Source organism: Lutra lutra, chromosome 8, assembly GCF_902655055.1.
Source record: "Lutra lutra chromosome 8, mLutLut1.2, whole genome shotgun sequence".
Taxonomy (NCBI): Eukaryota; Metazoa; Chordata; class Mammalia; order Carnivora; family Mustelidae; genus Lutra; species Lutra lutra.
Genome location: NC_062285.1, coordinates 133,014,946 through 133,031,426, shown reverse-complemented (window position 1 = coordinate 133,031,426; position 16,481 = coordinate 133,014,946). Strand labels below are relative to the sequence as shown.

Genomic DNA, 16,481 nt, shown 5'->3' with positions numbered 1-16,481 from the left:
ACACAGGGCTCAATCCCAGGACCCTGGGATCATGACCTGAGCCGAAGGCAGATGCTTAACTGACTGAGCCACCCATGTGGCGCAAATCTCACGTTTTTAAAGTGATATTAGTAGTTTTTAGTATAATCATAAAGCTGCACATCTGTCATCACTAATTCCAGAACATTGTCATCACCAAAACCAAACCCAGTACCTGTTACCACTTATTCCCTATTTTGCCTATTAATTCCCTAAAGCTGCTAATCTCTTCTTTCTCTGTAGATTTTTCCATTCTGAATATTTGCTGTTTTTTTTTTTTTTTTTAACTTGGCATGGTGTTTTCAGTATTATGTTGTATCAGTACTTTGTTCCTTTGTGTTACCCAGTAACATTCAGTTGTAGTTATATCATACTTTATTTATCCATTCGTCAACTGGTGAGCATTTGGATTGTTTCTACTTTTTGGTGATGATGAAATAAAGCTGCTGTGCACATTCCAGTACAAGGTTTTGTGTGGATCTGTGTTTTTAGTTTTCTTCCTCACAGCAAGTGTGGAATTGCTGGATCAGATGGTTACTCTGTTGTAACATTTTGAGGGGCGGCCATTAGGTTTCCACACGGTTTCCGGAGTCCCTTTACCACTTTATATTCCTACCGTTAATGTATGAAATTCCAGTTTCTCCACATCTTCACTAAAGGGTGTCTCTTTTTTCTAACAGGTGTGAAGTATTTTCTCCCTGCAATTTTGATTTGCATTTTCCTAATGACTAATGAGGTTGAGCATCTTTTCATGTACTTACTGGCTATTTGTATGTCTTCTTTGGGGAACTTCCTGTGCTAATCCTTTCCTCATTTCAAAATTTAGGTGGTTGTTTTAAAGAGTTCTTTATATCTAGGGTGCCTGGGTGGCTCAGTGGGTTAAGCCTCTGCCTTCGGCTCAGGTTGTGATCTCAGGGTCCTGGGATCAAGCCTGCTTTCCCCACTTCCTCTGCCCACCTCTCTGCCTACTTGTGATCTCTCTCTCTGTCTAAATAAATAAAATCTTAAAAAAGAAAAAAGAGTTCTTTATATCTATTTTGAATACAGGCCCTTTATCAGACAGATGACTTGCAGTATTTTCTCCCATTCTGGGAGTTGTCTTTTCATTTATTGATGGAGTCCCCCCTCACTCTACTGAAATATAATTGACCTGTAACATTGTATAAGTTCAAGGTGTATAAAGTTTTGATTGGTGCCTTTATATATTGGGAAGTGATTACCACCGCAGTGTTAGTTAACACCTGCCTCATGTCACATTATTACCATATATTTCTTATGGTGAGAACGTTTAAGATCTACATTCTTAGGACCTTTCAGGTATATAATACAGTATTATTAACTCTAATCACTATGCCAGACATTAGATTCCCAGAATTGATGGTATCCTTCGAGTTCCAGAAGTTTTTAATTTTTTAAAATTAACATATAATGTATTATTTGCCCCAGGGGTACAGGTCTGTGAATCCTCAGGCTTACACATTTCACAGCACTCACCACGGCACATACCCTCCCCAGTGTCCATAACACAGCCACCCTGTCCCTCCTCCCCACCCCCCACCCCCCCACCAACTCAAAAAGTTCAGAAGTTAATTTTGTTGAAGTCCGATTTATCTGTTGTTTACTTTGTACTTGGATTTTTGGTCTCATACTGAAGAAGCTATTGCCTAACCAAAAGTCATGAAGATTTGCTTCTCTGTTTTCTTCTAAGAGTTTTGTGGTTTTAGATCTGTGATCTGTTTTGAGTTAATTTTCTATATGGTGTAAGATAGCATCCCAATTTCATTTTTTAGTATGTTGATATCCATTTGTCCCAACGCCATTTGTTGAAAACGATTGTTCTTTTTCCCTGTTGATTTTCTTGGCATCCTTTTCAAAAATCATAATTTTGTCATAATTTTAAGGGTTTATTTCTGGACTCTCAGTTGTAGCCCATTGGTCTCTATGTCTAGCCGTAGGCCATATTATTCTATCTTGACCATTTTAGCTTTGTAGGAAACTTTGAAATCAGGAAGCATGAGTTGTTCAGCTTTACTCTTCTTTCTCGGCATTGTTTGGCACCTGTGATTTTTTAAGGCTGTTATCTTTGGTGTGTTTTCTCTTGGGAGACTTAATTTATAAATGTCCAAAATAGAGACTTAGGAATCAAAAAGAAGAAGTTGGATTTTGTGTGATTAAATCAGTGATAAATGCCAAAATAACTTCAGCTTATTGAACTCCAGTTACTTCTTTATCCATCGTTTTTTGTGCCCACCGTGTGTTAGACACTGTGCTATTTTGCAGGGAACCCGGGATGAACACACATGGCGTCTCTGTAGCAAGCTTATGTTGGCTCCTGGTTTCGTATTTTTGAATGCAGTGTGGACGTTTGATAGACAAAGGATATAATCAAAGCAGGTCTATCATTGGTTGCAGCTCTTGCTATATTTGGAAGTCCTATCAGTGCAAATTCTTACCTTGTTATTCTGCTAGTTGGAATGAAAGTATAAATGGATGGAAGAAGAGAATGAGTATTTTCCAGGTAGCTGTGTTGCACATGTTGAAAAAATTAGAAAGGCACTGTATGTTCTCATTTACACTTGGGTGTACACATAAATCTCCCATTTAAAAGTTCACTTGAAGGCAAGGGCCTTGTGTTATTTATCTTTCTTACTGATGATTGTCATCTAACAGTACTTTAAAAATATTAGCTGTTATAGGGAGCCTGGGTCTAACTCTTGATTTTGGCTCAGGTCATAATCTCAGGGTTGGGAGGTCAGGCCTTGCATCGGGCTCCACGCTGGGCATGGAGCCTGCTTACGGTTCTGTCTGTCCCTCTGCCCCTCTTACCCCCTTTCTTTCCAAAAAAAGTTTAGGTGCTCACTATTTGTTGACTGAATAATTGCATGGGTCAAGCCATGAATGAGTGCTCCTATCTTATGACCTTATACTAAATTAGGGTTTGCATAGCTTTTATTGGCTATCATTCTTGCCCTCAAGGTTCTTGATTTAGGGGTAAATGTGAAGATGAGACGCTCAATATGATACAGCTTTATAAAAATAAGATTTATTGAGTCATAAATAATATGAAAAGGAAATTGTACAAATAGCCTAAATACATTTTAATATATACATGTTAGGAGTCACTTGGATCCACAAGGTGATACAGGGTGGTAGAGGAAGTCCTGAGCGGAGATGGGATTTCACGTAGGGCTCAAAGAACTGAAGGAACACGTATTGATAGAGGGGAGTGGCAAAAACTTCCAGGCCAAGAGGTAGTTCTCAGAATGGGTGGCACTGTTCAGCCAGGAGACTTCTGGGAAAGTATGGATATTTTTGGTTGTCCTGGCATTCAGGATTGCTATTGGCTTTTCGTGGTCAAAGGCCAGGGAGGCTAAAGTCCCATAGTGTGGAGTTAGGAGTTGATTTGCCCCAAATTGCAGTGACTTCCTATTTGCGATATTCTTGAAGGAAACAGATTTTAGCTGCATAAGGAGGAAAGTAGTGTTTATGAGTTGTGTTTTGAAGCAAATACTATGTGTTTGGTTTGGTTTTTACCATTGTAGAGGCTGAACTGGGAGAAGTGTGTAGTTAGAGTGGAGTACAGCAAGGGAACATCTTAGGAACTGTTACAGGGATTTATAGTTGATCAATTTGGATGATCTTGGTGATTCTTAACATTTTCTCTTCTTATACTTTGATTTTCTTTTCTTTTTCTTAGAACGAGCCTCTGACCCCAGGTTATCATGGATTCCCAGCACGGGACAGCCAGGTTGGTATCCGCTGTTACAACTCAGATGAGATGGGTGTGTGTGTGTGGGTGTGTGTTTTCATACTAAGGATGATGTGGTAGAGTGCATTTCCTGAAATAATTTTGGCGAGTGATACGGTTAGTTTCAGCAATGAATTTACATTTAGAGATACGAATAAAATATATTTTTTTAATCCTAAAAGAATTATAATCATGTTACTGAAACTGTGGATACTACAGGGGGAAAAAAAATCACTCAGGCACAGCCATAATTGCTTTTGTTTTTTTCTTCTCCAGGCTGATGATAATTTTTTAACCTGGTTTTCTTGATGTCTCATAATTCTGTGTGCTGGGCTTGTCTCTTAATTCTCTGCCACTTAGCCCCTGCCTGCACAGATTTTTTTGAATCCTGGCAATAATCTGCAGCAAGAAAATTCCATTCTCCTTCCTGGGGGAATTCAGCCTTACGGTTTTAATCAGGGAAGGCTTGCTTGAGAGAGGGAAGTTTCTGCTGTCTTTCTTTCTTAGATAGGGAGGATGATTGGAAAAAAGCCCAGGCCCTACTGTGGGTAGAGCAGTACTGCTTCCTATGAGACAGCCTCTGGATGCTTTAGGTGAGTGTATAAAATGCTACCGCTAGCCTTCCACGGTCTGAAACCTTGAGCAGATGAGGCTGAAGCCGCATTAGGCTGGAAGAACAGGTAAAGCTGCTTCAGAGCAATGATGCGGCTTAAGATACTTACCCTCTTAAATTTGCCTCCTTGATGTCCGGGCATATAGATATTTTTTGGGAGATTTGAAAGGATAGCTCCTAGCACTAACTTTGAATGCCTGTCCAACTTCCCTATAGGGTTGTCCAAAAACCTGCTCGCTCTGAGGCTTGTCCAAAGGACATGTGTCATCAGAGTGCTAAACCAAAGTGTTGTGACATGGTTGGATCTCATCAGAGCCCCTGATGCTGATCTTAACAACTGGGACGACCCATCATCGCAGTCCTCTGAGTACTTGCCCAATTCTTCTTGCACTTTTGGTGCTGGGTTGGTATCAGACCGGCCCGAGGTAGGGTATGGAGAAAAAGGGGGAGGGAGAGTGGTGTTGATCCCCGTGCTCATCTCCCAGTGGAATCATCACCATAGCAATTGAAATTTGTCCCTATGGAAGTTTTGTTGAAAGATAACAGTCATTTACTACAGATCTAAACAAAATATAGATGATCCTTCCTTTCTTCCTTCCTTCCTTCTTTTCTTCCTTCCTTCCTTCCTTCCTTCCTGGTTTGGGTCTGCTCTAGAGCTTTTGTAAACTGTGGAATTTATGCCCTCTGATAGTAGTTCTGTACCATGGCTGTATATCAGGAAAAGTACTACAGCCTAGAGCTCAGCCCGCAGACGTTCTGATTCAGTAGGTCTAAAATCGGGTTTAGTCATTCACATATTTAGAACCCTCTACAGCTGATGCTGTTTTGCAGCTGGAGTCAAAAAGTAGTGCTATGGGCTACGTTAAAAGGAGTGGCATTTTCTGTTTCATCCTGTACTTTTCACCTAGGACCCTTAAAACAGAAAGGATCATGGTCAGTCTCCCGTCTTGCATACCAGTGCGTATGTTTACTTCCTTATAAAATATTACTTATGTTGGATGTAGGCTTATTTTAGATATGGGAAGGTAAAAGTAATTGACAAAGCATGGGGATAGATGTGCTGAGTTTAAAGGATCCGAAAGGTACTGTGTAATGCTCTCTTCTTCCTGTGGGAATTGCAGATCAATGAGAAACTAAGCAAAAAGTGTTAAGAGGAATTTGTTAAAGCCCAGTTGCTTGGAACTGCTTTATTTTTCCTTTTTCTTGTGGTAGGGACCCACTTCTGTCACCTGCACCCTCATTACTCATACTCTGTCTGCTGTAGGTCTAGGCAGACCCTTTTGCCACAGTTTAAAGCTGTTCATTTACTTTGAGGCACATTCTGATGGTGACAGGTTTATATTAGTTTATTTTCTTAGGCTTTATTTTGTTCTCTGGCTGGATCTCTGAATTAGAGATCTTAGAGCAGTGCAAACAGGCAAATATTGAATAGCTGCTTGTTGTATTTGATGAATACGGAATCCAAATGAGTACTGCTAATTAATGCCCCTAACCTTGTGAACTCTCACTTTGTGCGCGGCGGTTTGCGAGGCATTTATCAGTGGGCAACACTGGTCACTGAGCAGCCTGAGCTGGGCAGAAACTGAACTTGTGATCTTTACATCTCCCCAGCGTGGTTTGGCTCAGCAAATCCAGGAGCCGGAGGTATGAGGTGAAGGTGAATTTTAATTGTGTCTTTATTTGCCCTCCTCATTCGTTTATCATTCCTTTCAAAACAGATGGGAACCGTCCCAAGATATGATTTTTATCAGCATCTCCTCGTGATTTTAAAAGAGGCAGAGTTAAAATCCTGGTCCTCCTAGAGCACTGTCATCCGTGCTTTCCCACCTCATCCTCACAGTCACCTCTTGAGGTAGATAAAGCAAACACTTCCTTTGGAGAGAGCAGGGAACTGAGGCACACGGAGATTAAAGTGACTTATGCAAGGCAGCCTATCCGATCGCAGTTGTGTAAGGACTGAAATTTGTCTTCTCTTTTGTTGAGGGCCCTTTCCTCTGTCCTGGGGATTGTTCCCTCGCACAAGGAGAATGTGGTCATGTGCGTGTGCGCCTGCTTACCCCCACACTTCGTTTATCATTTGGCGGCTTCATAGGCCTCGGGAAGCTCAACCACAGATCTAGGAAGCCATGGCCCCTGGTTAAGGGTTATTGCCCCTGCGTTGCTGAGCACCAAGTAGACCGACATCTCACTGTTCAGTGACCTTTTTCCTGCTGTTATGTAAGCTCCCACTGGCACATTTGAATCAGAAACTTGCGGAGCAAAGGAGGAGGAAAAAAGACACGTGCTACCTTCTGGCGGTTTTGCTTTTTTTATGTGTGGTTGCCCCAGCCTTCTTGCCAGTCAGTTAGCCAGCTTTCTGAGATGACAGGCCATTGCATTCGTAAGGCGCTCCGAGCGCTTCACCGTGCTTGCTAATGGGCTTTCTCTGTGGCCGTGCAGGAGACGGACATCGTCCAGCTTACAGAAGTGAAAACCAGCTGGAAGGCTGAGGGTCAGGTTGATAACAATATAGGGTTTAGCTTCCCAGCTGATTCTTTCTCTGTGGTTTAGTATACATGCAGGTGCTTATTTGAGTGTTAAGGCTGGAATAATTTGTGGGTTTGTAACATTTTTAAATGAGAGAATGTCTGAGTGTTAGCTCCAGAGTTTTTAGATAGGAGGGGCTTTGGCGTAGCAATCTGGTGAGAAGGGGCCTTAGTTCTGCAGAGCAGGCTTACTGTTTTTGCTGACATTGTTTATTTAGGGTGGCTTTCAGGGGCTTTTATTTATTTATTTATTTTTAAAGATTTTATTTATTTATTCGACAGACAGAGATCACATGTAGGCAGAGAGGCAGGCAGAGAGAGAGAGAGAGAGGAGGAAGCAGGCTCTCCACTGAGCAGAGAGCCCGATGCGGGGCTCGATCCCAGGACCCTGAGATCATGACCTGAGCTGAAGGCAGAGGCTTTAACCCACTGAGCCACCCCTTTCAGGGGCTTTTAGAGAGTACAGTGGGAGTCCTGAGGCCAGCCCCTTGCCACCTCTTGGTGCTGTAACTTTATGTCTGCTACATTAGGGTGGCCATACCATTCCTCATTCTAGTTGGGGTGCCTTTGAGAGTGAAAAGCAATGCTCATGTTGAAACAGTCCCAGGCAAACCGAGATGGGTGGGGTGTGTGGTCATCTTAGCCGTAAGGCCAGAACTCTAGCACATGTCCCCTTGACTGTTGTGATCAGGAATTGGAATTATGGCACAGTGCATTATGTAACATTTAACCTGTGCAGGAATGAAACATTGCCATTCAGGTTTGAAATGAGAGAGTACAGACTCTTGGTTGGGTTCAGGTGTTGAGTCAGGTATAGAGCTGAGAGTAATAGTATGTTTAAAAAAAAAAGACTAATGTTTATAAAGTACTTTATAGTGTGCTTTCATGGTTATTGAGTTTTGACCTTCACAATAGCTCTGCTAGGTAGGTGGGGCTTTATTATCTCTATCCATAAGAAAACCAACACAGAAGGGCACTTGGGAGGCTCAGTCAGTTAAGCATGTGACTTTTGATTTCAGTTCATGTCATGATCTCAGAGTCCTGGGATCAAGCCCCACATTGGGCTTCCCACTCAGCAGGGAGTCTGCTTGGAAATTCTCTCCCTTTCCCTCTGCCCCTCCCCCTACTTGTGCACCCACTCTCTCAAATAAATAAATAAATCTTAAAAAAAAAATAGAACCAACACAGAGATTTTTATTTTTATTTATTTATATTTTTTATTATTATTTTTTAAAGATTTTATTTATTTATGACAGAGAGATAGCAAGACAGGGAACACAAGCAGGAGGAGGTGGAGAGGAAGCCTGATATGGGGCTTGATCCCAGGATCATGACCTGAGCTGAAGGCAGATGCTTAACGACTAAGCCACCCAGGTCTCCCATCACAGAGATTTTTAAATGAATTTCCAATGTCACATAGAAGGGAGGTGGCAGAAATGGACTTGAACCCTGGATTTTCAGCCTCCAGTGTCTTGTGTTCCCATTTGTATTCTTCTGTTTGTTCTCTATTCCTTGAATGGGGATGTTCTCTTGCTAGTGTGACAAGATATTATGGACTCCTTGGGGAATGTAGCAACATGAAAAGGTTTCGTATGACCTGGATGTCCCTTGAGTAACATGTCTGTCAAATTTTCTTCCTGTCTTGTTTGTTAAAATAGCTTATGGTCCACAGTTTATTTTTTTGTATTTTAAATGTAAAGAAAAAATTAATATCATGGTGTTAGGATTTTTATCTTATTTATAAAATGCTGGTCAGTGGCTCCTTGAAATTTTTTTCCTTTTCCTAAAATTCTGTTGAAAAGCCACTCTATTGACATGTTTAGGTGAAACACGGAAACAGAATGTCAAAGGAGATGTTCAAGTTGGCAGATACGACTTTGACTGTTAAGAGATTTTAATGGGGAGTGGCAGCCGTACTTTTAATTGAGAGGATAGATTAAAAACGACCTACGAGGGGCGCCTGGGTGGCTCAGTCAGTTAAGTCGGTTAAGTTAACTCTGGTTAAGTGTCCGACTCTTGATTGTAGGTCTTGATCTCAGGGTCCTGAGTTCAAGCCTCTTGTTGGGCTCCATGCTGTGTCTGGAGCCTACTTAAAAAATAAAAAAAAATTAAAGCGACCTAAGGGATTTCTTTTTCAAAAGTATTTTCTTTCTTAAGGATTGAAAAAAAGATTTCCCTTTTTTATCCCTGGTATGGGCTTTATTTTAGTCAACATTTTTATAAATTAACTTTCAGGGCTTTCAGTTACTTTGATTGGGAGCCATGGACAATAGCAAATGCATTTTCTGTCCTACTCATTTTGTTTGGTGCCAAAGAAATGATGGCTCCTTTTTCCTCCCTTGTTAGAATGGAGGACATGGTAAGAGAGGGTTCAAGTTCTAGCTCAGTGCTTTCAAGCTTAAAAAAGACAACACCCCCTAGTAAGCAATAGCTTTAACATCATGACCCAGTTTACAAACACACATGAGTGTAATTACTCGTGTAATTATAATTAATATAATTTATATTATATTTTTATTTTATATTATATATATATATATATAATATTATATTTATGTTGTATATTTTCTATTCCTTTCCATTCAACAGTTGTTTGAGCAAAATTGGTTTTTTGGACCTACTAGTAGATGGCCGTCTATAGTTTCGAAGAACAAAATTCTAGTAATTGTCCTTAAAAATCCAGCCTTAAAGAACTCCTTATCCTTTATCAGTTGCTTCCCTATTCCACATCCCTCTGCAGCCACTCATCTGCTTTCCATCTCTGTGGATTTGCCACTTCTGGACTTTTCATATAAATGGAATCCCACAATATCTGGTCTTTTGTGACTGGTTTCTTTTCACTCAGCATGATCTTTTCAAGGTTCATCCATGTTGTAGCAGGAATGAAAGTGGCTCCTGTTGGTTGAGTCCTATCCCATCGTATGGTGCAGGGAGGACTGTACATGAGCCTCCTGCTTCCCTCTGGAGCTCCCTGCCGCCCTCCAACCTGCAGTTGGCATTTGCCACGTGGGTGTTCTTGAACAAGCACGACCCCAGCTTCATTGTGGAGTCACAGTCCCTTCTGCCTTCTGTGCACTTCTCTTCACCCAGCTGCTCACCTTCTCATTCAGGCCACAGCTGCACAATTTACTCCTCCGAGAAGCCTTTCCTGACTACACCAGTCTGACGATAGCCAGATCCATAACCCGACCGTGTAGCTGCACTTTCTTTGCATCTCTCACTAGCATCTGAAATTGTCCGCTGCACGTACTTTATGGTGCATCTCTCCCACCAAAATACGCTGGGCAAGCTGTGACTTCGCTTACAGCAAAGCCTGACTTGTAGGGGGAGATCAATAAATAGTTGTTGAAAGAATAAATGAAAATTATTTTGTTTAACGTCAGAGACTTTGAAAGGTTTGAGGCAGGGAAGTGATGTGATTTATTTTACATTTTTAAAAACAACGTTCTGGCTGCTGTGAAGAATTGAATTTTAGGACAACCAAAGAAAGAAAGAAAGGAAAAATAAGCAGCGTTAGAATGGTCTAGGCAACAAGTTTAATTATTTGCTGTGTTTAATATCAGTTCCAGCTAGGACTTGTCAAATGAGAAATTTTACCCACCCCCCCCATGGCTGAAAACTATTAAAATGACTGGTTCAGAAGTAAATTGTTTCATACCCCTTGTATCTGTATCTCACAATCTATAATAATTTTCTTACTGGTCCCCTTTTAATTAAAAAAACTTCTGCTTTGCTTTAAATTACATATAAAATTCCTTTTTTTCTTCCTCTCTCTCTCTGCTAGGTTGTATAGAACCCCATTCTCAGCCATGCAAAGTATATTATAAAATGGTTGCTTCGCCCCAGTCTCTGACACCAGGTCATCCATCAGTGGTCAGGTCCTCTGCGGTGTTGCCTTACACCCTCTAGTGGATGAAGGGCTGGTAAATGCTGTGGCATCTGGTGTTTGAGCATTTTGCTCGAACCATATAATTAGCTTCAGACTCACTCTTGCATTTTAGATCATTTCCCTCTACAAATAGTTGGTAAGCCTTTTCCTTTGGGAAAAGACCATTTCATTTCATCTGCTGCTGTCTGCCATGTGTCTAAATAACATGCCTATTCTGCTATTTCTTGATTTACCAATTTTAGACACTATATTTTGGCTTCCTACTGTTGGAGATGAGATATTAACAGTTTTCTAGACACGGTCTCCTTTCTAATAAAGCCAGTTTAAAAAAATCCATGTTTATTACTAATTTATGGTTATATAATATTTATTTTATTATGACTAAGTGTAGCTGAATCATAAGGTGGTTATATTCACTTTCTTATATATGTTCCCATTTTCCCTGGAGTTATTAAATATATATATGCATATATATAAAAAATAGTAAGTAGATAAATAAATTTAGTAATCACTTAAAAGCACAATTGAGATGTAATTTCTGTACCATGAAAGTCATTCAGTGTAGGTAAACTTATTCAGTGATCTTATAAAATTTATAGAGTGGTGCCACCATCACCACAGTTTGGTTTTAGAATATTTCCATAACATACCCCCCTACCCCTCCCGCCCAGATTTTCTTGAATTTTTTTGCAATTCCCACTCTCACCCCAAGCAGAAACTGTTGATCTGTTTCCTGACTCTGTCTTTCCTGGATATTTCATGTAAATGGGATCATATGATATGTATGGAGTCTTTCGTGTGTGACATCTGTCATTTAGCGTAATGTTTTTCAGGTTCGTCCATGTTGTAGTACGCATCGCTCTGTCATTACCCTTTGTTGCTGAAGAGTGTTCTTTTCTATGGATCTATGTGATTTCGTTAATCCATTTACCAGTTGATAGGTAATTTGGATCATTTTCAGTTTGGCCTTTATGAATAATGCTGTTATCAACATTTGCATTGAAGTCTTTGTGTGGGCATATGTTTTAATTTCTCTTGTGCAGATTTCTAGGAGTGGAATTGCTGGGTTTTATGGTAAGCTCATGTGTCAGAAACTATCACACTATTTTCCAAAGTGGCTTGGTTTTATCCACCTTTTTTTATTATACAGAGTATGTGTTGGGAGCTCATTTGGTTTTGGTTTGCATTTCTTTATACTGAAAGATGTAGAGTTGCCCTTTTTTGGGGGGGCTTATTAGCCATTTGTATGTTTTCTTTGTTGAAATATCTGTTTAAGTCTTTTACTCTGCCCACTTTTTACTTGGTTCGTTTGTCCTCTTACTGAATTGTAAGAGTTCTTTATATATTCTGGATACAAGTTCTTTGTCACATTTACAATTTGCAGATTTTTTTCTCAGTTATGAGATTTTGCAAGACAAATCTGTCCCCTCTCCCTAATAAAACAAAACTATATTTTCATCCTTATTTACTAAATTTGGATAAACTCTATGTAACTATCCTGGGAAAGAGACTATGGAAACAGGCATTTGACTATCTTTGTTCAGTACTGGAGATGGCTCCCCCAAAAGATTGGTAGGTTTATAGTGGTTTTGTGTTTGGCTGACATAGCCTCCAGATCCTTAGTGGCTGGCATGTTTAGGCAAGAAAGTTCTTCAGGCAGTGAAGAGCAGTTATGCTGATTTCTACTTGTCGTAAGAGATATGATGTGGTAGAGGATCAGCCACAGTCATTGACTTTTCTTTATTTAACCAAGGCACTGTAGCTTCCATAAGGCTGTTTCATGGAAATTCCTCTGGACACAAACATAACACACACCTGCACAAACCACACCCTGGCTTTGGATTTAAAAATCAGTGTTGCCCTTGCAGGCCGTATGACTTTGGGCAAGTACTCCTTCTCTGAACCTCAGTTTCTTGATCTATAAAATAGGAATAGTATCTACTATGAAAGGTTGTTTTGCAATTAGAGGTAAAATACATACATTTCCCAGCAAACGATAGGGTCATTTAGTCATTTTTCTCTTTAATTTTATGGAAACGAGGCCTTAGGGAAGCTTTCTAAGGAGATACTTACTTTCTGTAGGCTTTGAATTTACCATGTGAAATGACTTAAATCTGTAGATTTGCAATTTCTAGCCCAGGAGCATAGCTTTACCGTATTTCCAAAAATAATATGCTTGGGTGTGGGGAATGAAACCTGTACCAGTTTATTTATGTAACTCATTATGGGTCTTGGCAGCATCAGTAGAAAGAGGGAGTGGAGTCAGTTTTGAGATTGTTATGACTTGGACAGAATCTGGCCAAACCGTGCCGTTCGAGGCTCTTTATAACCATTGTGCTCCTTGTTAGTCCCTTCCACGTATTTCTTCTACTGTGCATGGCTCTTCAGAGTCCTTCAGATCTCTGTCCTGGATATTTATTTCTTCCTAGTGCCTTTTGCTTGAAATATTTCTCCTGTTCCCAGCGGAACCCCAGGTATCCTTCAGGGTCCCCGGCCATAACTTAACCTGCTGTATGAGACCTTTGCTTACTGCCTCTACTCATTTGAACTCATTTAGCACTTCATATGCATAGCATTTCCATAAGTGTTAGAGCCAGTGAGTTTGGTAAATTTATGAAGACCGTGAGCAAAATCTAACTTCTGTAAGGCTCAGTGTTGTCATCGGTGAAAGTGAGGAGGACAGTACTTACTTTTGTAAGCATTACATTGGTAAAATTCCCATGTCAAAGGTGACTTATTAGCTGACGTGATATTTCACTGCTTTTACCTTCTGCTTTTCCTGTAGACTAGAAAGTCTCTTCTCATCTCTGGGCCCAAGTTTTTTCTTTTTCCTTTAAGAAGTCTTTTGGCTCTAATGGGTTTGACTTTGTGGTTCTTGACAGTATTGTGCTTCCTAATGAAAACAATGGGAGTTCTTATCACTTAACTTCCTACCTCTGAATTTAGCAGGGCTGCTCTGGATCTAGGGATAGATGAGTAACTCAAACCAGAAGCACAGAAAGGATGGCTGGCTTTCTTCTCATCCCTCTTCTGTATGTGGTTTCTTTGTCACATCCTGTCTTTTATTCCGTGGCTTGACTTCTTCCCCCAGCTTTGCCAGTTTTCACTCAGTTTGGATTTGCTGTGATTTTAGGCTGTCAGAACAGTTTGTACTCGTCTCTCGAAGCAAATCCTTACTATTTTGTAAATGCATGCATCATAACTTCACCGGTTGGCTTTCCAGTAGATTGGCCTAACTCTTATGGGCATTTGATTTGTGTTGTAATGAGAAGTTTAATATGGCCTTCAAAAAGATTTATCTGACTAAAGATTATTAATCACTGGGACTACTTATATAGGAAAACTCTAGAATTTTCTTTATTCGCAGTTTTCAAAATCAGGTAATTCATCTCTTTAGACTTGTTCAGGGCGGCCACATAGTTAGTAGACATAAGAGGCAGGTAGCTGTAATCACACCTGGCTGCCATTTCGTGAGTTACTTTTAAGAAACATGATCGATCTCTTCAACCCGTTGTCCTTCAACAGACAGCCACTGGCAGGCGATTTAGAATGAAACCAACTAGTTAAGTGTAAGATAACGTGTTATCAGTTATAGATAACTGATGGCCAAAATGTGTTTCAGTTATAGATAAAATATTTTTATTTTCTTGATAGCATTAGTGTATGCCATTATACCGAGCTGATTTAGGGTTGATTTAGAAAGGCAGGGGGAACACAACAGATGATTTAAGGTCTTTGTGTTAGAAAATGTGGTGCCACCAGAAGATAATTTCAGTAAATTCAATGTAATCATACATTTAAACAAAGGCTCAGCTCTGATCTCACTGGAGTATCATTATTCTGCTTAGCTGTTTCATTGCTGAAAACTCTTCAGTGGCTACTCTGGGACATCTGTGGTATGGCCCCAGTCTTTATCCTTCTGCATCTTGTAAGGTTCTCTGTGTTCTAGCCACACTATAGGTTGGGGTGGTGTAGTTTTGAAATCAGATAAGTGTTTTAATTCTAATTTCTTTTTTATGGTCTTTTGCATGTTTAGATACTGGCCATCCTTACCATCATTTAAATCCCACTTCAGATGCTGTCTCTTTCAGGAAGTCTTGCCTGCTGAACTCCCAAGGCACAGAATTTCTACTTTATTTATTTATTTTTTTTTTGGGATGAAATATTTAATTTTTTATTTTTCAGCATAACAGTATTCATTATTTTTGCACCACACCCAGTGCTCCATGCAATCCGTGCCCTCTACAATACCCACCACCTGGTGCCCCCAACCTCCCACCCCCCACCCCTTCAAAATTCTCAGATCGTTTTTCAGAGTCCATAGTCTCTCATGGTTCACCTCCCCTTCCAATTTCCCTCAAATAAGTGAAACCATATGATAATTGACTCTTTCTGCTTGACTTATTTCACTCAGCATAATCTCTTCCAGTCCCGTCCATGTTGCTACAAAACTTGGGTATTCATCCTTTCTTTTTTTTTTTTTTTTTTTACAGCTTTATAAACATATATTTTTATCCCCAGGGGTACAGGTCTGCGAATCGCCAGGTTTACACACTTCACAGCACTCACCATAGCACATACCCTCCCCAATATCCATAACCGCACCCCCTCTCCCAACCCCCTCCCCCCATCAACCCTCAGTTTGTTTTGTGAGATTAAGAGTCACTTATGGTTTGTCTCCCTCCCAATCCCATCTTGTTTCATTTACTCTTCTCCTACCCCCTCAACCCCCCATGTTGCATCTCCTCTCCCTCATATCAGGGAGATCATATAATAGTTGTCTTTCTCCGATTGACTTATTTCGCTAAGCATGATACCCTCTAGTTCCATCCACGTCGTCGCAAATGGCAAGATTTCATTTCTTTTGATGGCTGCATAGTATTCCATTGTGTATATATACCACATCTTCTAGAATTTCTACTTTATAATGGCACTTTATCACTGCATATTATTTTATGTTGGCCCATACTGTTCTGTGAGAGCAAGGATCCTATCATACTTCTTGATATTCTTAAATACTTTGCTCAGAGTAAGTACTCAGTAAGAATTTGGTAAAGGGATCAATTAAAAAGTAAACTTATTTCTAGCCTTCTTGAAATACAGAGACTACTCTGGGGATTTCTTCCTGTGGAAGATTTAAAAAAAAAAAAACAAAAAGCCAACAAAAATCTTTGTTCAGGCTTTCATTGGGTTTTTTGCTTTTGCCTTGCCAGAGCTATATAAAAAATTAATACTTAAGAAGGTAGATATCTGATCTTCAGCAAGAGAGAGTGCCTCTCACAAGTTTAATGGGTTTCGTCAAGTGGATATTAAATGTAAATCTGCCATTTTGTGGAGCCACACAAGGCTCTTAAACCACTCAATAAACATCCTTACTGAATTAGTAGAACTTTTCAACAAGGGCCTGCCTATGTATCTCCTATTATTAGGATCTTTCATTGTTCCTTAGAGCATCTTTAGCCTGTGCTCTCAGAAGCTTTGGGGTGTCATGTGGATCATAGAATCATCTAAGCTAAAGATGCTTCTAGCTCCTTAATTCTGTTATTTTGTCATTGGTGTAGGGAGCTCATGCACTCATTTTAATGGTTGTGTCTAAATTTTAGACTCGCAAGTAGGGGTTCCCAGGAAAAGAGAGCTAACGTGTATCGAACACTGATTATGTGCCAAGTCCTGTATCAAGCATTTAGC

At 40.1% G+C, this 16,481-nt stretch overlaps 1 protein-coding gene across 17 annotated transcripts in view; it reads left to right on the top strand.

Annotated features, from left to right (window-relative positions):
* The window catches only part of RBFOX2 (RNA binding fox-1 homolog 2), a 272,690-nt gene that overhangs the window by 84,028 nt on the left and 172,181 nt on the right, over nt 1-16,481 (top strand). For all 17 annotated transcript variants that reach the window (XR_007129530.1, XR_007129531.1, XM_047742398.1 and 14 more), the window contains exon 2: nt 3,716-3,766. Coding sequence is in view for 15 of the 17 variants with exons in the window: in XM_047742398.1 (XP_047598354.1) it covers nt 3,716-3,766 (51 nt within the window). In the remaining 2 variants the exon portion in view is untranslated. The remainder of the gene's footprint in view (nt 1-3,715; nt 3,767-16,481) is intronic.